Raw genomic sequence first — 24,490 nt, forward strand, 5'->3', positions numbered from 1 at the left:
GCTCAGATTTCTTCCAGCCTAGATGAAGGAGCTGAGGAAAGCACTCCCACTGGCACTGCAGGCAGGCAGCAAAGCCTTTATCCCAACGATATGCCATAAATGTTCGGACCTCTGTCCACAGTGATTTACAAAAGTCCATGGGAAGAGGAGGGTCTGACAAACCTGTGTGCCAGCATCTCTTGATGGCCAGCTCCCAAATAAAACTTGTCTTTCTATTGGTTGAAACCAAGATGAATAAGCAAGTCAGAAGACAGAACTGGAGAAAATGGAAATCTTTATTTTTAAACACTAGTACATTTTCAGGCTGTTTTAAAAAGGAAAAATCATATTAATTCAAAATTATGCATCAAAGCATATTTATTTAAACTCTAATTTTACAAACACATAATGAAAGAAACATTTTATAAATATCTACTCAGAATATGTATTATGAAAAAAAGTGTTTAAAAATAACAGCCCCAGATTTCCCTCTTTAAATATATAAAATTCCCATACAGTTCATAAGAATTCTTTCTCAAGAGCCAAAAATTTCACAAAGGCCAGCAACTTAGTTTTCATCAGACACAGTCGAAAACAATAGGGATATAAAAAAATGCAAAAGTTCTGTACAAGGGAAATAGAGATAGCACACGGGTAAATCTCATTACCATACATGCCACTGCGCTTTAAAAATGTTTTATAAAAAATGCTATTTGAAACAAATAAGTGAGAGTCCTTCCCTGACTGTGGAAAATATATAAGTTATCACCCTCCCACCTGGGTGTTGAGGATCCCACCACTGGGCCGGGAGGGGAGTTCCCTGACTAGGGGCCTAAGCCACACTTGGTGACCCATCTCCTCTGGCAGTGGCTTTTTTGGTGGGTGATTCACTATTATTTCCTCTCACTTAGAAAAATCCTTTGGGATCATAAAAGACAATGGCTCGCAAGTGAAAGCAAGAGCAGGGGATGACTCCAGGTTGTTGTACCCAATGAATACCGTGTGTATTTTGTGGTTTGGGTTACCACACCCCGGGAAGCCTAGTTTTCCAGTCAGAGCCACTCTGTCACCCACTGCGGGATCACACAGCACAGCCCATGGCTGTCCCCTCGCCTTTCCTCTCTGGCCCAAGCTGCTCTGGGTCCTGCAGCAGCACACACAGACTACTGTCTCTTCTGGCACTTCTTCTGGAAAGAGCTCTTCAAAAAAGTGCGGTACACGGGGTCATCCACGTATTCATTCTTAAATCTGGAGCTCAGCATTCTTTGTCTCTTTTTCTCCCCTTGGATTATGTCTGTTCCATAAAATGTGTCTTCAAACCGCATATCAGAGGCTGTGGACTAAAATTAGCCAGCGTTACACTGCAGAAGGGCATGGCATTTGACATGACAAGAATGTACAAAGATCTGGTCCAGACAGCAGGAGATGGGGTGCCAGAGACAGGTCACCAGCCCAGGATGGAAGGGCCCCACACAGGTGGCTCTGGAACCTTCCTGCCCACTCCAGTCTCCTGCCTCCATCTAGAGCCTCTTTCTTCAAGATCTCCAACCCCAGGGACTTTCCCCAATACAAGCAGGACTGAAGTCTTCCCATTTAAATCTCCCTCACTCTCTGTCTTCCCTCTGGCTCCTGCCCACATAGATTTTTGAGGAATCTGTCAACAGTCATCTCTAACTCACTCCTATTCCTACTTACTCTGGGCCCCTGCCCTGACAACCTCCCTGAAACTGTCCTTGCTCATTTCCTAGTTCCTATGACACTTTTCTATCCTAAAACTATCTGCCTCTTCTGTCACCCAATTATTGCTCAACACTTTCCTGTCATAAGCCCCTCCTCCTGTATCTCCACCTCCTCTGGTTGTTCACTGTGGATGTCTCAGGGGTTCCCCCTTTTAACTATTTGCTCACCTCTAATGTTCCCGGGATTTTGCATGTGGCCTTCTTTCCACATATGTACCCGGAGTCTTTGCACCCACTATTTACAGCTTCAATTCCTGCATCTATTCCTGTGATGCTGACACCTGTCACTGCAGTCCAGACCTCCTCCTGTGCTCAAGCCCACATATCCAATGGCCTAGTAGGCATCTCGGAGTTCTTATTTTAGAGGCACTTCAAATCAACCTGTACTAAATTGAACTCAAGTTTTTCCTTCTCCATTGCTGTCCTGACTATATTTCATAAATGGCACAACTCTTCCCATCCATCTAGCTACACTGATCAGAAACCTAAAAGTCACTGTAAACTCCCCCCTGCCCCCAGCCTATCAAGGACCCCCCTCCTACATGAAGCCCTCCATCCTTTATTCTTTAACTCTACTGACCCTGTGGTGCAGGTCCTCACACTTCCTCTTCTAAAGCATTGAAACAAATGCTACACCCACCCCCCATCCACCACACACACACACACCAGCTATTTTCTGTAGAACCAGGAGATGACCATTTTCTATAAACTTTCTGACTAAATAACACCCAACCTTATAATATTTCAATAGCCCCACTGCCTTCAAGATAACATCCCACCTCCCTAGGCGGGTCCTTCATAACCTAGCAGAATCCTGCCCCATGGTCCAGTCAGACTGACTGGTTTGCAGGTCCCTGCCACACTACTGGCTCTCTTGTGCATTTCTATCTTTAGATGCACTGTCTCCTCTGCATGGGAGATATTCCATCTTCTCTGCCACAGGCAAATTTGAGGGCCCTTCTTTTGGGCTTCTATAACACTTTACATGTTAATGTGGTGGAAGGAGGACAATGGCAGGGATGAGGGACAAGTAAGTTTCTCCCCATCAGGGGTTTCCTAACCCACTCACCACGGTGAGGGTGAGGTGATGAAGGACTGAGTACCAGACTTTACATGTTCTCAACATCAGGCAATGTGCTCAGCCCTCGGTCACTGTTCAGTAAGTGTTAGCTGGGGGAAGGCATGTTGGCTTTTTCTGTTACGCTCAGGCGAAGTCCACAATAACTCCAACGTGTAGTGCATCTTACTGTGTCACTGAGGCTGACTCCCCTGGTTGGTGACAGAGGCAACACAGTCTAACTTTCAGGGCTTGAAAACACATAGTCAGTCGTGAAGAAGAGGTAAACAATGCAATAGTTGCAAAGAGACTTGAAAACTAAAAAGTGGACCCAAGTACACAACTGGGCATGTTCCCTGCCAGCTAGAGACGATTATCCAGGTGAACAGGCTGCCTCCAGGGCTCCCCCAGATACGACCTGGTTTCACCAGGGAAGACTGCGGGTTGGTGGGCACCCTCTGCCACTGGGAGAAAACAGTTTTTGTTTCATTTATTCTTGGCGAAGTACTTCCTTTGAATGACCTTTCCCTCTTGTAAATGCTAAAGTTATCACAGGAGAAAATAAAACATCCATGAAGGTGTTGCCACAGTGTGGAAGAGACAACTCAGCCCCTCAGACACAATAATAAAACCAATTTACCAGTAGCTCTTCTTCTCTGTAGTTAATTATGCACCGTTGCTATGGTTATTCTGTGAGACAATAAAAAGTAATGGGGCTGTTTCTGAAGTTAGTGGCATAGAACCCAGCACAATCACCGAGGTGGACTGCTGACTCTTTTGAAAAATTTCTCTCCAAGTCAGCGTGTGTCTGGGTGAGCACAGTCATTAAAACATGGGGGCCTCCCAGCGAGGGCTGCTAACTCACCCCTGCTTAAAACACACAAGAGAGATTTCTCTAGCTATAAATATCTTCCATCAATGAGTTTTCCAATTAGTTTTGTTTTGCCAACTGGAAAAAAAAAAGAGCAGTCATAGACAGACTAACCACAAGCCAGAGCGTTACACGCCAACCTGAAGGAAAAGCCGGTCTGCCACAACGGGAGCGCCCAAGTCTTTGACTCAGTAAAAGCAGAGGGGATAAGCTGCATTTAGCAACCTCGAACCTTTGTTTCTGAAGAAATTTTCTACTAGGGTCAACTGTTTCATAACAGGTTACATTCAGACTATATATATATAATGTATTTTTCACTATCTTTTCTTAATTAACATTTTTTTCCTCTAGAAATTTAAAGAAGGAAGGTTGGATTTGGTGTAAACATTCAGAGAAATGGACCTTAGAAAACGCAGGAGCTGAGTTCAAATAAAGCTACATGACAGAGTATCCTGATATTGGAGAAAAGTCTAATGTGGAACAAAGAGATTGTGATCTCACAGGAGAAAGCAGAAAGATTTCTTTTAACAATGATTAAGTAATAGTATGTGAAATCCACCAGGCCAGGCTCGTAGATGGTTAATGGTACATGGATTAGAAAGTCAAAGACCTGACAGACTTCCAGAGGGATCCCTACTCCATTTCCCATCCTCAAAATCTCTGGACAATTTTAAAAAAAGGGTTTTTTTTATTAAAAAAAAAAAAGAAAGAGGAGAAGGGAGAGGAGGAGGAAACCATGGAAGACAGGAGCACAGAATGAGAGGCAGCTATCTCCAGCATCTTCAAATGAAAAGTTGTTCTCAACAGATTTTAAGACCTAGAACACTGACAAGTTACTCAGTTTTTTAGGTTTGTTAAGATTTAGCTGATGTCTTTACAATAAAAGTATCTGATTTTTTTCTTTCTCTGCAGTTTGTCATCTAGTGGTTAATCTATTGTCAGGCATGTGGTCTCCTATGTGCCCTCTGGGTGGGTGTCACTATGGTTACTATCACTCTTCTCTTGGCTATTTCACTTTGAAGTAACTTCCTGTTGGGGATGCAGCTAAAAGGAAAGTCAGTTCACATGTGATGCAACTGCCTAGTCTCAGGATCCCACCTGATGGAAAAGGAACTAAATATACAACTGGACATTTAAGAAAACCCATGGTTTTTTCCAAATCAATCTACAGTAACTCTATCACTGCAGAAAAGTATATCATAAGCATGCACAATCTTGTTAGTAGAAGCAACTAACTAAAACTAAGGGTGTTACTTATTCAGAAAAGAATTTTCATTTCAGTCAGAAAAATCCCATTCATTAAAATTTCCCTGCTCAGTATTTATCATTTTGCAGATGCAGCAGAATGAAATTCTAAATGAGTAAACCTGACTTCATTTCAGGGTCCACTAAATATTTTATGATACAATATGAAAACTAAGTTTTGTGAATTATATTTTTTAACGACTTCAGTTTTTATTATTTTTCCATGTTTATTTGTCTTTTAATGGTATGTGCTGGGCTTGAAACCAATAGCACTTTCTTTTTTTTACTGCACTGCTTTAGCATTATTCACACAACTAGCATTTGGGCTTTCTTTATTTCTTTTGTTATAAAAGTGAGAGCTTATTTTAATTGTGAACTGACATAAACATTAACAAACTTCTGACAGACAAGTTATTGAGGTTTTTAGGTCTTTGTTACATGTAAAACAGAAGGCAGAGAAGTTAATCAATATATGATAAGGCTACAGGAAAGTAGACAGTCACTTATGCTGAGTGAGTCCCCTGTAATCTACTACCGAAAGCTTTCTTTTACTGTTGCTTCTACTAACAAGACCATAAATGCCTTGCTGGTATCTCTGTATGCTCACAGTGCCTTACATGGATAGAGCACACCTTCAACAACTACCGTGTATGCCATTAAATGTTAACACAAAGAAGCATCATTAGAAAAAAAATAAGGAACCAACACTGGTTTCCCTGATTTGGGTAAAATTTGAGGTTTACATTCAATAGGTTTCAATAAGGGAAAAGTTGCAATGACTTTCTTCAAAATCAACCCGGAGGCCTAAGCACGTTTCCCGCTGGGAGAGGATTAGGGAACCACAGGGCAGATCCCTGAGTGGCTTGTGCCAGCACTTACGAAACGAGCTTTCACTCTCTTGGGTAACTCTTCATCTAAAGTGTAGATGTCCTCTCTCTTCATTGCTATCTGGGATCCATCTTCAAATTCAACCTTATGAAAAATAAAACATCATGAAATATATGAAAAAACAAACACTGACCACTTTTTTCAGTGTTCCAATTAGTGACATAAAAAAAGAAAAAAACGGTGAAGCAGAACAAACAAGGGAATCAGCCAACAGCCAAGGAAGGAAGAAAGGGTCTTCCCCTTATCAAAATAAGAACAAACTATGTTTTCAAACAAGCTGAAATTCTTGAAAATGACTGTCTTGGAATATGTGATATGGACACTTTACCCCCCAAAGCAAAAAGAAAAGTAGCTGCTGCTCAAGGGATTTCTCAAAACCTGAGATGTGGCCAATCTAAGACAGGCTAAGCCTAACAGTACCGGATGTTCCTTTATGAGGTTCTGACGATATAAGAGGGAGAGCTGTTTCTCTATGAGAAAGAAATGATGACATAACAATCCTCTCAGATAAAATAATATCGCAAGTTCTTACAGAGCTTTAATGTTCAGCACTCACATTTGTCAAATTCAACCAAACGACCAGGAAAATCTCACATCTCACCCACATAACAATTAAACCACTAATGTGCAAAAATACCACCTCAAATGAAAATGCTTAAAAACTTTGTAAGCTAATCAAATGGAAGCAATAATTTCAGAATCAATTTTTTCCAACATTTTAGGAATTTTCAGAGAAAAGGGTGTGATGCTGGTTAACAGAAATGTAGGGCATCCAGGGGAAATTCATCACGAAGGGATTGTTCTTGGTTCAGGTTTAACCCCAAGTGTACTCTTTCAGGGGAAAACGACAAAAGGGATGCAAACGGTAGAATTCCGAACATGCTCTAACTCTGAACCACTCAGAATATCTTTGAAGTCCCTAACTTGTCTGTTTGTCCGAATGCTTTACTTTTAAGAAATAAGAGCATGCTAGTACTTGTAGTTAAAAGGTTAAGTTAAACCATGGAGCTGAGCTGTGTTAATAAAAATATGATGGAGTTTAAAAACTATTATTATAATAAAATACATAGTTACTTATCATCCATGCCCCACTCACATCTGACTGAGCTGAAACAGCAGGGTGGAATCAGGTCTCAGTCGCAGGCCAGCTCTCCCTGTTACACTCAGAAGGCTGAGGAGAGAATGCTTTTCTTCTGGCCTTGTTTTAGCAGAATGGTTTCTGTAATATTTAATTAGGCCAAGGTGTCATCTCACTTACACAATCTGATAACATAGCTAGAACCACCTGTGCCTACCGTTCTTGGTTTTAGATTATTTGAAAAATCTACAAGAGAAAAGGGTAATTATAAAACAAACAGGGAAGTATGCTATGGTGACCAACTGTCCTGGTTTGCCCAGGACTGAAGGGTCTCCTGGATGCAGGACTCGGGGCTAAAATCAGGGATTGTCCCTAGCAATCTGGGAGGGTTGTTAACTGTAGTTGGGACAGAACTGAGAGCAAATTCTGGCCTTTCCCTTTACTAGATGTGTGCCCTTAAACAAACTATTAAATTCAATGATCCTTTTTGCCCTCATTTGTAAAATAAGAGTAAAAGACACCTAGTGCTACTATAAGGGTCCAAAAACACACATGCTTAGGATTTTTATCACTGTGCAGTAGGTATTTTAGTTATGTCTATTTTTATAAATGTCTTTGCCTACTCAATGGCAAGGTTGAATAATTAGACACAAAACACAAAATAATCTCAAAAGGCCACCGGTTTAATGAGGAATTTTAAACTGCTTGTACTTGAGAGACAATTTTAATATTAGTCTTAACTTTTTCATTATGTCTATAAATATGCTCATGGTTCTATGTTGACAGTCCATCATAAATTCAACTGAAGCTAACACACTGATTACTAATTAGACTGAATTTCAACATGTTCATATTATTATACTTTCCATGTAGCAAATAGCTTTGCCACATGTGAGATGCTTTTTTGCACTTATTGTTTAATTAAATGCAATTACTTTCTTCTGAATGATGTAATAATGCTTCTTTTCTAGGAGTCTCCCGTATTGTCAACCTATCTTCTGATTTTTGTCTACTTTTGGACATTCTGATGTAAAGAAGCTCCAATACACACCCTATTATAAATGACCCAAACCTGCAACTTAAAATTGCCACCAACACCAAAGGAAAAATTGCCTACACACACACACACACTATATTCATTCCTCTCCCCACTCTTTTCAGGTTTTTCTAGACTTTACAAAATGTTTTCCTCTAAGTTTTCCAACTTCTCTGAACACTTTTAATTTCACTGTGCTCCAGCTCCTGATGCAGTGTCTTACAATGTATTCTTCCATTTAAGTCCTTGTCCCTCACTGGCCTTTGAACAACTTTTCTGCTGAAATTGGCAGTCTTATTTTCAAAATTTTTTTAGCTAAACAGGCCTGAACCTTCTTGCTTTTTCTCCTTTTGCTTCAATCTTCCTGTTTCACTATACTACTTAGCCTGAAAATGTTGATTTCTGTCATTGTGTTACTGAAAATACTACAGAATATTGATTTTAATAAATATGTCCTCCATTAAAGTCTTTGTAAAGGAATATAAATGTACATGTGCTATCCATATTGTCTTCTCGTTAAAGCTTATGCCATTCTCATTTTTGATAGGGATGAAATTCATTTTTTTTATTTGTATACTCTTCAATAAAATGTAGAGTCCTCTCGTGAGCAGAATATGCAACTGGTAGCTGTATTTTCATCAAACAGCACCCCTTTAAGTTTGGGTGTATAACTGGCCACATCTGCACCATTGGTTTAGGTTTGCTGAGATGCCCAATGGGGGCCATGTCTCTCAGGCAATGCCACAAATTCAGGGGCTAGTGGCTCATGTACAGACACCATCACCTTGGCTCATGGTGAGATAAATTAGTCTCTCCCTATACGATGAAAACAGAGGAAGTAGCCTTGCATCCAGTTGCTTATTTTTGCAGCCTAACAACTGTCCTTACCATTCACCAAATGTCATTAGGGTTTTCCAGTGTCAGACATGGTAACAAACTCTAATACCTGGGTCATCAGACATCAATCGTTGCCTCCTTTACAAATTAAGAGGTACCCCATATTGATATCACTTATTGCTCAGTAGCACACTGGATATACTCTCTGCCCTCTGGCTCCTCCTGTCCATCTCATCAAGCATCGGACACCGGGCAACACTCACCTGGTACATGTGGGCCACATTCAATCCGAGATATTTTGCCCCATAGAGTTTGCCATCAGGCCACTTGACTTGGATGACTTCTCCTTCGGCAGGAGGGCCCAGTTTCACACAGTCTCGGCTCTATGGAATACACAGAGACAGGCTTTTCAAGACAAGTGTCTAAGTGACTGCAGTTAGAACTTAGCAAATGATGAACTCCTGACAATTAAAAGGAGTTATTGCCTCTGTGTTTTATGGATTATGATCTTGCATGGGTGTTCAGGGGAAGCAATATGAGCCAAAGGAGTACTTAAAGATTCAGCCTACATCATAAAGTTGCAAAAGAACCACCATAATCCATGCAGAAAAAAACAGCAGCATTTACATTTGCTACTTGACAAAGAATTGTTCAGAGGGTGAGTAACATATACATAAAAATGCTTTAGCTGAGGAATAGACCAGCTAATGATTTATAACACATGACATTTATGTAGCATTTTGCAGTTAACAAAATGCTTTAACATACATTTCATTTGAGCCTCATAATCACTGTATGAAGTAGGCAGAGGTTATCAATTACCCTCCATTTTACTGACAAGGAACCTGAGCCTCTGAGGAAGCTCCTGTAAGTTACGGTGACCACTGGAGGAGTGAAGCTGAATAGAAGAACAAGAGCTGAGGACACCCAGATCGAAATGGGGTGGGAGAAGAAGCAGAGTGAGACAGCAGCTGGTAGTCCCTGAGGAAGGAGCAAAGAAAAGGGAACACAGGAAGTGTCTGTAGCATGGCAAGCGAGGCTGGGGCACTGTCCTGTGCGGCAGGCCTCTTCAGAAGAGCTCTGGACCTCCCCCAACAGGTGTTCTTCTGCCAGCATCTCCCATTGAGTGACTAGCCCACTTGGTGGTGACAGCCATACCCAGTCTTCTCACGTCAGGTGTTCTACTCAACACTGCCTCTTCTGAAGGCAGTAATTCAGAGCAAATCTCCTAGCACTTCATCCTGGAAGGTGCCTTTTTTTTTTCGGGGTCAGGTAGAGGAGGTATATTGTTATACAGGCAAAACAATAAAATATTCTCAATGACATGTTGCAAGCTCTTAAATTTATGTGCTCAGTTTGGCACAATGAAATTTTAACACAAAGAAATTAAATACTTCTTTGGTAAGTTTTTTTGGATGTTTAACAATTCATGTTTTGCTAATCCTGGTATTGCACTGATGAGGCAAGTCTGACTAACTGAAATGCACACTTGACCAATCAAGCTATAAATGTAGCCAGGGCATGGTTCTGTGGTATAATGACAGGAATACACAGAAAATATTTAGTTGTTTATGATTAGAAATCTACCATATATTACTTTTCATTATTAATAGAAGTCTCGCATTATAATGGAGTGGCCATTTCATTGTAAGATCAAAATAGACATGAAAAGCTCAGCTATTCATTTTTCTCTCTATAGGCTATGCTTCCATTTAGAGCTATGGGCAAAGAAAAAAAAACTATGCCCAGAGGCTCTGTAGAAGTGACAGTCTGTATCTAACTTAGTCCGGTGAAAACAAGTTTATTCTTCATAATATTTGCCTTCAGGCATGCAAAACTAAAATGTGGTTATATAGGGCAGGCTATAGAAACGTAGTAGTCTACCTGCATCCCTGGGATTATCACCTCATTTTCCATTTCTCTTCCTGATATATGTGTGGTATTAAGAAAATTGAAAGGTTTAGCTTCTAAGTATTACCCACACTGTCCCATCTCCTAGGTTGGGAGTCACATTAACTCTGGGATAACTCTGAGCTGAAACCTGGATACTTTGGTGACACTTTGGGACAAGAGTATGTTTCTGCCCTTTCCTAAAGTTTTCTTCCCTGTGGAGGAAGCTCCATTAGGGTGATGCTCCCAGACTTTTTTCTACTCCCTCATTCATTCACTCTACTAAGAGAATAAGAAGTGACTTAATTTTATTTTTGAGTTCTGAAGGAGACTGTATTTTCCAAACTATGAACCACAGTGCCTTAGGTGCCATACCAGATACACAGGGGCTCCATGGAATATTTTCAGGAGAAGCACAGGACACTTGTCAGACACCTAGCTTACTACTCCTATTGAGTTGTGGAGACCTAACTAACTTAATAAATGGAACTGTTTGTTATTTCTTTTGGCCTAGGGGCACTGTAAAAAATGTGCTGAGATACCCAGGGGCTGTGAGCCAGGACATATGTGGCTCTGTCTTAACCCCTCACTTTACCCTTCTCTTTGGAGCCACCCTCTGGGCAGAGAACTCATTCTGCTCTGCTCCTTTCCCAGAAAGGAGCTGGTGGCATCCCTAGGAGGCCTGTCTTATTCTCCCGTCAAATATTAGGAAACCTGTCTGCCTGCAGCCACAAGCCACACTCTACAGCACCGGTGGCAAACACAAGGCCCGCAGGCTGAATTCAAGCCCGGCTCCTTGTTTCTACCCAGCAGCAGAGCCAAGCTCTCACTTAACTGTTAAGGAGTAGTTACATTTATACAGTCCTAAAATTACATTCGGCCCTTTGAAGGCAACCACGAGACTGATATGGTCCCTGGTGAAAATGAGTTTGACACCCCTGCTCTACACTATCTACTTTATTTGTAATAAAGGAGATTTTTTACATCTGCAAATCTGGACTTTGTTGTCTCTCTACATTGCTTTTCCTTGAGGAGGATAAGTTCTATTTATTGGGCCCTTCTTCAATCCCAACAGAGACAAGTCAAGGCCTTAGGGAATAATGGAGGCTTCGCTTCCAGTTTCCTCATCCACCAAAAACCACCATTAAGCGGGAGAGTTAGGTCCTTAGTTTTACAGATTTAACCTTCAATGGAGGTTTCTAACATTTAAAATAACCTTCCTAAACAATCCTGACCTGCAATTTTAGGTACCATGCTACCACAGTGTGGTGATGGCCACAGAAATGTGGCCTAAGCAAAGTATAAAGTTTACTTAAGGTATTTGTCATAAAAGTATAGCTTTATTAATGAACTAAATGTATGCAACATCAACAAGTAAAAACCACTTCTTTTTACTGAAAGGTGTTTGAAAACTAAATGCCTGAAATACTGCTTCACGTTTTTTCTTACTGTTTGTCAGTGACACTTTAATCACAATGAACCCTAATCTGGCCGGAAGGGCCTGGCCTCAAAGAACTCCTGGCTCAGCCATAGCCTCGCTTTGCTCTCTATCAGCCCCAAAGCTCTAGACCAATTCATACTCTTCCATATCAAAATCTAGGGAAGATACTTCAGTTTCCTTTCTCAACATTCTTATTTTTACATCTCCTTTTTTTCTTTATTCATAGTGGGAAAACAGAGAAATATAACCAAGCAGCAGTATAATATAAAATTGTTCTGTGACTCCCCTCCCCTGCACCGCCAGGAGGCACTATTCTTTGTCATGATGGCTGCCTTCTCACCCTTTGCCAAATCCTTTAGCTGGAAGAGGACATAACTGACTTGCATATAACTTCATTTAATGAGTATTATCCATTACTTAAATCCCATCTACTTTCCAAACAGATTTAAGGCACTCACAGAAAAACACAAAAGAGTTATTTTTGTAACATCTAGTTTCCTCCATAGAAAAATGGTTTCATTAAAATAAAATAAAAAAAAAGAAAAAAAAAAGAAAAATGGTTTCAATTCATCAGCTGTATCGAACTTGGAGTTTCCTAGAAACTTTTTATAGCTACATGGAGTATAAAGCATTTAAACAGAAATGGAACCAGGAACATATCAGCTGATGAGGAAGTTGAAAGGTTTGATATTTAGGTATCCCTGATCCTTCCAAAGCAAAAGTTGCGGGTGTCCTCAAAACTGTCACAATCACTAATCTAATATCTATTCACTGACCACCTGCCTGTGTGAGACACTAGAGGAATCAACAGTATCTAGTTCCCCAACCTGCGGATAGGCTTGTCCATGCTTGGAGGCCTGTCCCCCTGACTCCACAGCTCTGTGGGGTGGGGCCTCTTGGGTCCTTAAAGGGGCTGAAATCTATGCAGAGTACATCAGATTTGGCCCCTAGAATCACTTTAACCAGAACAGAACTCATGCTTTATAGACTAGGGTTTCTGGGTAATTTTTCATGTGGAAAAAAAGGTTTTTATCAAAAATAAAAGGTGTGGTTGATAGAGGCATAGGTAAACATGGCTCGCCTCTTCACACAACCACATCAAAATTACAACTAAACTACAGAACAACCATCACTCAGGACCATCAGAAATCCAGTTGAATGGAAGTCTGACAACTAAGGAACTAAAGAAACTATATCCATCCAGACTGTTAGGAGAGGTGGATATGTGGAACGGGCTGGTCCTACACCCACGTGTGGTGGATAAAAATTCGGAAGGGATATCTTGGGAGCGAGGGGTCCCAGCCCCACACCAGAATCCCCCAGCCCAGGGTTCCAGTGACAGGAAGATTAGCCTCCATAACTCTTGGGTGTAAAAAAACAGAGGGGTTTGAGTTGATGGAAGAAATGCTGGAGTCCCAAGCAGTTCATCTTAAAAAGCTCACACAAGGACTTACTCCGAGTTCTAACACCAGGGTAGCAACTTAAAAGGTACCAGTGGCACATGGTGAGGAACTGAAGTGTCTTGTATCAGGATAAGAGCTGGGAAACAGCTTTCTTCCCAGACAGAAAGGTGGGCAGAGGCCATTGTTCCTTTTCTGAGTCCTTCCCCCACAGAGCCACAGAGCTGGCAGGGTGGCGCCATATCTGAGACTCCACCACCCTGACTAACACTGTTTGCCCCACCCTGGATAATCCCTGAGGCTCTGACCTACCCAAGCTGTCAAGGGTGGCTTTTCCATATGAGTGGCTGGTCTTGGCTCAGGCTTTACATCTTCATAAATCCTCTCAAATAAACACCAACCAACCTCAGCAAGCTGCCACCCCTGTACCTCTGGCTAAGCAGCCCCAGGCTTGACATTAGCAGCAGCCAGCTTTGGATCTCAGTTTGGCTTCACCTAGGAACCTCCAAGCCCAGTACTAGTAGCAGCCATATGCAGGCTGCTTTGTAGCTCATGCTGAGTGGTCTTAGGCAGAACAGGTGGTGGCTGACCCTGGCCTGCACTACCCGGGAAACCCCAGACAGCTACAATGGACACCCAGTGGACAGCTACAGACAACACTGAAACAAGACCACCCTTTCCTGCACAGTGGATCCTCCACAGAGATTGGTGGTCAGTGGCCATAGTCAGTCCTTGCAGCTGGCTGGCCTGGCCAATTCCTTCCCATTGATGTGCCAACAGCAATCAAGGCTCAACTATAACAGGAAGTTGTACTCAGTCCACATGAAGGGCACACCTTGATTACCCAGCTTGGTTGATATACGAGGCCATGGCACTAGAAACTACAGGACACCTACTACATTAGGCCATGCTACCAAGATAGGGAGTCATAGCAGGTTCACCTAATACATGGCAACAAACACATGGAGGTAGCCAAAATGAGGAAACAAAGAAACATGGCCCAAATGAAAGAATGGATCAAAACTCCACAAAAAAAAAACTATAGAAAATGGAGATTAGCAATTTGTCAAATACACAATTCAAAACACTGGTTATAAGGATGCTCAAGGAATTTAGGGAGGATCCCAACAGCATAGAAAAGACACAGACAGAAATGAAGGAAATACTAACAGAAATAAAAAACAATTTACAGGGAATCAACAGTAGAACAGATGAAGCTGACAATCAAAGTAATGATATGAAACATAAGGAACCAAAAAACAACCAATCAGAACAACAAGAAGAAAGAAGAATCCAAAACAAAAAAAAAAAGGGAAACTGTAAGGAGCCTCTGGGACAACTTCAAGCATTTTAACATTCACTTCATAGGCGTGCCAGAAAGAGAAGAAAAGAGCAAGAAACTGGAAATCTATTTGAAAAATAATGAAAGTAAGTTTCCCTAACTTGGTGAAGGAAATAGACATCCATGTCCTGGAAGCACAGAGTACCAAACAAGATGGATGCAAAGAGGCCCACTCCAAGACACATCGTAATTAAAATGCCAAAGGTTAAAGGTAAAGAGAGAATCTTAAAAGCAGCAAGAGAATAGTAGTTAGTTAGCTACAGGGGAGTTCCCATTAGACTATCAGATGATTTCTCAAAAGAAACTTTTTCAGGCTAGAAGGATTGGCAAGACGTATTCAAAATTATGAAAAGCAGTGACCTATAGCCAAGGTTGCTCTACCCAGCAAAGATATCATTTAAAATCAAAGGGCAGATAAAGAACATCCAGGCAAGAAAAAACTAAATATGTTCATCATTACCAAGCCATTATTATATGAAATGATAAAGGGACCTAGTTAAGAAAGAAAAGGAAGATCAAAACCATGAACAATAAAATGGCAATAAACTACACAGCTATCAACAACTGAATCTAAAAAACCAACTAAGCAAACAAAAAGTACAGAGACAGACTCACGAATACAGAGAGTGTTTTGATAGTTGACAGATGGGAGCGGGGTATGGGGAATGGGTGAAGAGGTGAGGAGATTAAGAAGTACACAGAGGTAGTTACAGAATAGCCATGGGGATATCAAGTACAGTACAGGAAATGAAGAAGCCAAAGAACTTATATGTATGACCTATGGACATGAACTAAGGGTTGGGGATTGCCTGAGGGAGTGGGGGGGGGGGGCGGTGATGGATGGGGAGCCAAAGGGGAAAAATTGGGACAACTATAATAGCATAATTGATGCAATATAAAAAGGTGTGCAAAATCAAATAAACTGTCTGAAAATGAGGGGGTTTAGTTTGTGGAAAACCACATTGAAAGGTATGCCCTTGCTTTTAAAGGTTTTCAGCTTGTTCACATCTGCCTTGGGTTGTGCTAAAGGAACAAGACAATAGAGGGCAGCGTCTCAAAGTATGGTCCCAACCACTGGGGCACACATTCAAGATGAGAGTTCCAGGCCTCTACTCCTCCCCATAGCTCTAGGTGACCTGAGTGATTTTTTAAAAAGAATTCTAGATTTTGAGATCTATTATATTAAAGGATGTAAATGCTAACAAGCTCTTTCCTAATGAAGTTTGTAACATGTTGTTGAAGCAAGTACACATCTCTGCTGGAAAACTGTACACATAAAAACTATAACTAATGAATTTTTTCAGTTGCTATCTAGACCCTCAGAAGCAGTCTGCCTTCGCCTAACAAAAATAGCTGTTTACCATTTGCTGTATTGCTTCCAGAGGTGTGTAAACATCCCTAAAATCTGCCCGAATCCTGTCTGCAGGGATACAAGTGTCTGGAGCTGCCACTAAGCTGGTAGCTAGAGTACTAAATAGATGATGTAAAAAGAATAATCACAGTCAAAAATGGACTTTTGACTTTGATTAAAGGAGAGAGATGGGTCATCAACCCAGGCAAGAAGACTGTGTCATAGCATATTCTTGCCAAAATTAGAGCCAAACTCCTATGTTTCTCCACCAACTACAGAGAAAAGCCCAACTGCCAGTGTGATTATTTGAATTCTGAAATCATGTTCTTGGAACTCTTACTGGACCATTTGAAACAAACCTCTAAAGAATACCGCCCTTCACTGTTGCTTGCCTTATTACTCCCCTCCCCACCCATGCCTACCTCTATCCCTACCAAATATAAAATACAAAACAAGGAGCCCTGTCTGTATGTCCAGCTGTACCCAATGAAGACACAGTACATGATTTCTCAGTCGTTAATCCACATATAATTTAGAGCCTGTGATGCACCCCTAGGGAAACATGCTTAAGCGACCAGCAGCAAACTGATGGCAGCAGCTGCTGGCATTTTGAGTGATAATCACCTGCTCATTACTGGACTCTGGCAGGGATTAACAAGACTGACTGACAGCCGGCACCAATCACACTGGCTATCTGTCATTTGTTTGGCTGACCAGCACCTGAATCGCTTTTCCCCTTCAGAGTCTAAGTGGCAGACAGAGCTGGCCTGCCATTATAGGCACTGGTACATGCCAGATACTCCTGTGCCCAGCTGGCCTGGCCAGTTGGCTTCCCCTACCCAGGATGTAAAACCTGTGAACAGGGATGCAAAGAAACAGAAGATAGCAGTAGCAGCCGATGGCTGAGTCCAGATCCAGGCAGACCACATAGGGGAAGGTGGCCACATCCTTCCTGGACTGGTTCAGTGGCCTCATCCTGCCTGTGTTCTGTGGCTTTGTCCTGCCCATGTTCTGGCTGAGTAGCGTCCCTTTGATCTCCCTTGTTTTCTGACCTTATTCTGTTTGTAGAACTAGAGATTCTGTGGGCTTCCCATTAGCCTTCCTCTAAATTTCTACAGTGCCTAAATCAGTTATGCTCAGTTTTCGTTATTTAACAACTGATGGCTCTGACTAATAAGTAACTGCTGGTTTAAGTATGACAGAGCGCTCTTACAAAGCAATCTGATGCTCAGCCAGGTTGAGAACACTGTGTAAGATCATCTCCCAGAATACACTATACATTCTACATATAAAGAAAGAACTAATTCCATGTTACTTCCTCTGACTAAAGCCATTCTACAGTACCTGAAAGCCTTCTAATATACCTGAAAGAAAATCTGGAATGCTCCTGCACTGAGGTATCTTATCTAAGTATGTTCTGTGCTAGTTATAAAACACTGTCATTTCAGCCTGTGGGGTAATGGATTCAAGCCAACTCACTTCCATACTGATGCTTATCATTCTAGGAAAACTCCAAGTCTGACATCCCTTTTAGTTGTTTTTCTTTGTTTCTTAAATAAAACACACACACACACACACACCATTTCTCTATCTGAGATGCTCTGGTTGTCTCCATTAAGCTGGAGCAATGCCCTCCTTATTCCCTCAAACAGCTAAATTCTTTCCCACCACCCATACTTCACCAATATCCTGACACTTCTACCTATCTTCTGAAAGAATGTCTTCACAGAAAGAATAGCACTGACATTTGGTGAATTCTTGAGGGCCACTTAATTTGTTAACATAGACTTTCTCTTCTGCTATAAGCCAAGAGTGAGCACATGCATGGTAAAGGCACAGAGGTTGAGATGGAGGTTGTTTTCTGAAAGTTACTACATTAAGCCTCAGAAGGAATATTTCTAAAGTAAGTTACATCTTTATGTTAATTAGAAATAGGTGAGATTCCATGCAAAAGCTTTAAAAGGCATAGAAAGCATGAAGTTAGCTATTTCTTTGGAAATTAACTTTCCTGTTCTTTTGAAGTGAGGATACATGGAAAAGTCAGTAACCAGAGTCAGGGGTGATACTGGGGATCTAATCTAACCAAAAGGACCTGTGACAGAGGGACACAGAAAGGCAGTGAGCATATGTGGGCATCAGGGACAAGGCAGAAGGCTTGGAAATGCTAACAAAAAGTTCTCTGCATTCTTAGAACTGGAGTATGAATGGAACTAAAAGGATCATTTATTCACTGATTACCCACCTTAGAGAGAACCTGCCCCTTCTTTCCTCTCTCTCCACTTCTCTCTCTCACTCTGGTATACACTGAGTGTTTCCTCTATGCCTAGGACTAATCTCATCATTGGAGAGAGACAAATATAGTACTTGTGAAGTCCTCTCCCCCAAGGAATTCAGAGTCCAGTGGGAGACTCAAACATATACATGAATATCCACAATATGAGGAACTGTATGTGATAACAGGAATATGGCAGGGAAGTAGGAGCTCTCTGTGTCCAGGACTTACCCCCTCATTACCAACTGTATCAAGAACTTTCTCTCCTTACGATTAACCAAAACTACTCATGCCTTCCCTCAATGTTATATCACCCTTCATACAAACTGAACTAATCACAGAGTCCCTAATTAGATCACTAATCACAGAAGTTTATTTAAAACTCCTGCAACTGGCTAGGTAAGTTGTGGTGAGAGGAAGGTAGCACTTAAAAACAGGTAGGTGCCCAAGAGAGAAGCGAGCTGGTGGCTCCAGCAGCGTTTTGCAGGATCACTGTTGGAGCCTTTGACGTCAACAACTTGACTTTATTTGGGTGCCCACAGTTGGTCAGGCGATTGCACTGAATATACTCACTGGTTGGCCAAGCCAGGAGGATAGAGCTATAGCCCTGATCGGTTTCTCTTCTGAAGAGTGTTCTGGATGATCCCACCAATGATCCCTGGGCTGATACCCCATCACAGCAGAGGCCAAAATAGGGAATCTTTTAAGTTCAACTCCTAGAAGCCCTTGATATACAAACTATTTGAAAAGGAGACTTATTTGTTTACACTTTTCTGATCATCCTTTTAGATGTCTTTCAATAACCTCTCCTTTGATAAAGGTATAGAAGATGTATAATTTTCAAGTGTAACTAGTAGTCTTATGCTCAGGGATCCTCTAAAACCAAGGAGCTAACTAAAAATTACTGCCACAATCACCAACAAAAATAATCAAACCACAATAACAAACACTACCTGAATGTGTTATTATGTGCTGGGCACCATCCTAACTGCTTTATACATTGTATTTCAATAATTCCAATAATGATCCTAGTATTTACCTCAAATTTATGGATAACTGGTGTCAACTCCTTTGCCCAGGGTTACATGGTTGTCTGCCATCTGTCCAGTTCTTCCCAACTTGGAAAGACAGCCAAAACCATTTCTAAGAACTGTCCCGAGCTGGCTGCAACCTCCTCCTACTTTTCCTGCAGACACTAATGTGGAAGGACCTCAGGATCAAAACTCCACATATTCAAAGAGGAAGAAAATTTTTTCCATCTATATAGAACAGATCTTTTCCCCCTTTTTATACATGTTGGCAGAGGCTAAAATGCATGTGGGAAACAAAATATTTATTATATCATAAAAATTTATGTTGCAAAATGGAGAAAGACAGGCTTGAGGTGAACATATCTGTAACGGTTTCTAAAAATAAATGCCAGTTCCAAAAGCTGAAAAAGAAAGATGAAAGGAAAGGTAAAGATAAGCCTTGTGGGAAAGAAGGCTATCCTGTGCTCACAGGCCACACGGGCGGCTTTGAGATCAGAGCATCGGCGCCAGATTCCTGTTTCACTCTGTGGTGTGTGTGCTCCCTCCTAGCGTGTGTGCTGGACTCACACAGGACACATCACGTTAAAGCAGCACAGGTTAGTGCTTCTAAGTCCGGAGCCACACTACGTGGGGTCAAAGAGCTGTTACCAGGCAAAAGTTGTTTTACCTCTCTCTGTCTTGGATTCTTCATCAATCAAATGGAGGTGATAATACAAAAGTATGGTTTTGGGGAGAATAGTAACTAATATACTTAAAAGGAGAGAACAGAAAAGCAAAGCTCAGTGACTGGCAGCTGGTGACTTTGATGTGAAATGTGACTGAATATGATTTATATCAACAGGGAACATCTGAAGGATGACAGTGAGGGGACAACAAAACCTTGGTAGAAGGTGACCCTTGGGATTCAAGCTTGTGAAGAAAGAATGCAGTGAGAAGCCAATAACCTCCTACAGCAGATCAGACAATATTATCAGAGTTGAAATCCAAACAACCCAGTCCTCTAGGTAGGCAGGAATCAAACACCTAGGAAGAAGACAAGGGGGCAGTCATTCATTCAACACCTATTTTTCAAGCACCTCCTTTGCTTCAGGATTTGCAGTGAGAACAACAAACAGGTGTGGTTTTTTACTTTATGCAACTCTAGCAGAAAATGCAAGCATTAAAATAAAAAAAAAGGTAAACTTGGGGTGGTGAACACACAATACAATATATAGCTGATGTATTGTAGAAATGTATACCTGAAAACTCTATAATTGTATTAATTAATGTCACCCCAATAAATTCAACAAAAATTACAAAATAATAATGAAAAGATAGATGTAAGAACTACTAATATAGAACTACAGTATAAAGGAGAAGCATTTAACAGAAAGATTATTAGCATACTACATGGTTATTATATCCCAGACAGCTAAGAAATGAGGGAACTAAAATGAAATTTTGACATAAGAATCTAAAAGAATCCAGATAAGGAAAATCAGGGAAAATGACTCACAATATAAAGAATTCTCAGAAGGGTTCAGATCTTTTTAAAAAATAACATTTTTTTCTGATTATAAAAATAAAACATGCTCATATGGAAACCATAAGGTGATAAAGTTGAAAATCATAATCACCCATGATTACACTCTTCAGATATAATCAGTAACATTTTGATGCATTTCCTTTGAGAATTTTTGCTTTGCATATTTATATTTTTATATATAATTGGGATCATACTGTATATACAATTTTTGAGCCTGATTTTTCCATTTATTATCTTGTGCCATTAAATAGTCTCTGCAAACATGATTTTTAATAGTGGCATAAATAATTCATGTAGTATGGCTCATAGTTGCAGTGGGAGGTGTTCCACGGCAGACTGGAGGACCAGAGCTGTCACGCTTGCACGGTTGGGCTGGGTTTCAGGTACCGTGTTCTCACACCTGAGAGCAACATTCTGAGTGGGGCATCGTCCAAAAAATATCATCCTGAGTGTCCTGGAGGAAGAGCATTCTGAAAACCATTTTTTCATTAAATCATTCATTCCTTCCCACAACAAATGTGTGTGAACTGATTCAGGCAGGAGGACAGTTTTGTTTGGATTTGAGAAGACTCGGGAGGAAACTGATGGCTCTCTATAGGCATGGAAAGAGAGAATGTGTGTTTTTTTTTTTCCAGTTTTGCACCAGAAGTCACAAACTAAGGCTGGCTCGTGAAGTATTGCAAAGGCAGTGTTTAGACTCTACACAAAGAAGCAGATGCTTCCTAATCATTATAGCAATAAATTGGTAGTGAGCTACCTGCTCACTTGTGTTCAGTAAAGGGCCTGAGAACCACTCACAGGCGTATGGCAGAAGAAACTTCCTCTAGGAGTAGGAGTTGGAAGGGGTCACCGAGGAGAAGGGGGGAGGGAATGGGGTGTTTTAAAAGCTGCAGTGAGAGGAAGTGCACACTTACTCATTAGCCTGCCTCATTCATGCAACAGACCTGAACTCAGCCATGACTACTCAGAACGAGACAACCAACACTGTGGCTAAGATTTCCTCACTGAATGACCTATCCAAGTCCCACTGGAAGTGACAGGCAGAACTAAGATTATGGTTCCTAAATTTCCAAGGCCCTTGTCTATGCGCTCTCTTCTACCACTAAAGTATTGGGAATGGAATATGCACAAGAAGGGAAGAAAAATAGAACCCAGACAAATAGTTAACATTTCCCTTAATGTAATCTCAGTCACTCTCTGGCTATATTCTTTTAGCTCTTATAATATCAGCTTCTTCCATGGCCAAAGAAAGGGAGCATCCTTTTGGATAAACACCCCAAGAAAGAGACCTACTCATGCAGCACTAACTTATTCTCTGGTGGGCACCCAAGAAGAGCTGTTTTAACTTAAACCAACTGGGTGACTCCCAAATGGGTGAAGCAAAAAGTACAGAACTGATAAAACAGACAGATGTGTGGGGCTCACCCTACTGCTATGGAAAGACTTATAAAGTTTCTGTGGTGAAATGTACAACTGCAAAAAAACATCAAGGTGTATAAAAATATCTCAAGAAAAATTATGTCTGGGCTGAGACTTAAGAATAACTTGTTCTCTAAATGATAATGCAATATACAAATGACACGACATGCTGGCAGTGTGGCATCATGAACCCACATAACAGCCACTTCCCAGGCCGTGGCCTCACGTTTCCCACACAAGTGATCGTTAAAGCCTGAAATCACGACGGGAGAATGTGTATGTACAAAAAAGGGGATGGCTGTCGTAGGACACACTCCCATGCTTATGGTCAAAGATGATTAGAGATAACCCATTGCTTTTCTCCCCTGCCAGAATCTGAAGAGGACTGTAAGAGCCCCTACACCAAATATCCCCATTTTAAAGAGAAAGACTAAAAAATGAAATGACTTGAGAGGATTCAAGATGGCGGCAGAGTAGGTCAAAGCTACACTAACCTTCTCCTAGGACCAAAGTGGAATTACATCTAAATTATAGAAAAATCATTCTGAATAACTAACTGAACGCCAGCTAGAGAGAAGCCTTATAACCAAGGACTTACAGAAGAAACCACCTCACCACAATGAGACTGGTAGGAAGTGTGGAGGCGCAAGAGGGCTTGCTACGTTCCCACAGACGGCACCTGAAGTACTGGAGGGATATTATAGTGGCTGTGGGTTCCCCCGAGAAGTGTGTGATCTAAACCACAAGCTGGACTCCTCAGACTATAGCACCTGAACCAGGAAAGGAACCCAAATAACCACCCGGCTATAAAATGCAGTGGGGTTTCTGTCCATTAAGGAGAGATGGCTAAAGATGCAAACAGCCTCCTAAAGGACCAACACACAAAAACACATTTGCAGCCACTTACCCTGGGCTTCGGCAGAGGGAAGGCAGAACACACTAGAGCCCTATGAAGAGAGTCTGGGGTTGGTGGCTCTGGGGAGAGAGCTTACGGGTCAGGAGCCAGGATCCCTGTGATAAGTCAGTCCCCACACTGCAGAGGCCATCTTTCTCCGGCAGAGCACTCTCCTCCATGTGGAATCAACCTGGGAGAAAGAATAGCCCCACCTACAGGAATCCCTCGTTTCACCCTATAGAGCTTAAGCCCTGTTACTGAGGAGTAAAACTGGAGGCTCTTTCTGTGACTAAGCCTATTGGACAGCCTGCAGGTAGAGCGGATCACTAGAAGCTTTAACTTTAGCTGAACCTCCTTAAAGCCTAGTGCTCAGAGGGAGCTACAAGCTGTGGATCACTGACAGATCCAAATGCGTTTCCCAGGGCTAGTCGCAAGCAGTGTCTGATGTCGGTCTGCATGAGTCTTTGCAGATCTAACTATCACATAGAAACAAACACAAAGAGGTAGCCAAATGGGAAGACAAAGAAACAAACTCCAAATGAAAGAATAAGAGAATTTTCTAGAAGAAGAGCTAAATGAAATGGAGGCAAGCAATTTATCAGATACGGAGTTCAAAGTAATGATCATAAAGATGCTCAACAGCATGAAAAAAGACATAGAAACCATAAAAAAAGGACCACTTGGAAATAAACAATGCAATATCTAAAAAAAATTGCACACTGAAAGGAATAAACAGTATGTTAGATGAAGCAGAGGATCAAATCAGTGACTTGGAAGACAAGGTTGAAAAAAAAACACCCAAGCAGAGCAGAAAAAAAAAATTAAATTAAATTAAAAAAATGAGGATGCTTAAATGGACCTTTAGGACTTCATGAAGTGTAACAAAAACTGCATCATAGGCATACATGAAGGAGAAGAGAGAAAGTAGGGGATTGAGGACTTATTTGAAGAAATAATAACAGAACACTTCCCTAACACAGTGAAGTAAAAACAAAGTCCAAAACGTGGAGAGAGTACCAAACAAAATGAATCAAAAGAAGCTCACATGATACACATCATAATTAAAATGGCAAAGCTTCAAGACAAGGAGAGAATCAAAATGCTGCAAGAGAAAAGCAGTTAGTTACTTATTAGGGAAATCACATAAAACTGTCATTTGATTTATTAACAGACACATTTCAGACCAAAAGGAAT

The 24,490-nt window shown here is 41.2% G+C and overlaps 1 protein-coding gene across 3 annotated transcripts in view; it reads right to left on the reverse strand.

Moving 5' to 3' along the window:
- Nucleotides 1-257: 257 nt before the first annotated feature.
- Nucleotides 258-24,490, reverse strand: part of KDM4C (lysine demethylase 4C) — a 381,686-nt gene continuing 357,453 nt past the window's right edge. For all 3 annotated transcript variants that reach the window (XM_045840410.1, XM_045840409.1, XM_045840411.1), the window contains 3 exons: nucleotides 8,994-9,113; nucleotides 5,771-5,863; nucleotides 258-1,319 (listed from right to left, as the gene is read on the reverse strand). In XM_045840410.1, coding sequence (XP_045696366.1) covers nucleotides 1,143-1,319; nucleotides 5,771-5,863; nucleotides 8,994-9,113 — 390 coding nt within the window. In that variant the 3' untranslated portion in view covers nucleotides 258-1,142. The remainder of the gene's footprint in view (nucleotides 1,320-5,770; nucleotides 5,864-8,993; nucleotides 9,114-24,490) is intronic.

This window comes from Phyllostomus hastatus, unplaced genomic scaffold (assembly GCF_019186645.2).
Source record: "Phyllostomus hastatus isolate PE091 unplaced genomic scaffold, TTU_PhHast_1.1 phas_contig_34, whole genome shotgun sequence".
Classification (NCBI taxonomy): domain Eukaryota; kingdom Metazoa; phylum Chordata; class Mammalia; order Chiroptera; family Phyllostomidae; genus Phyllostomus; species Phyllostomus hastatus.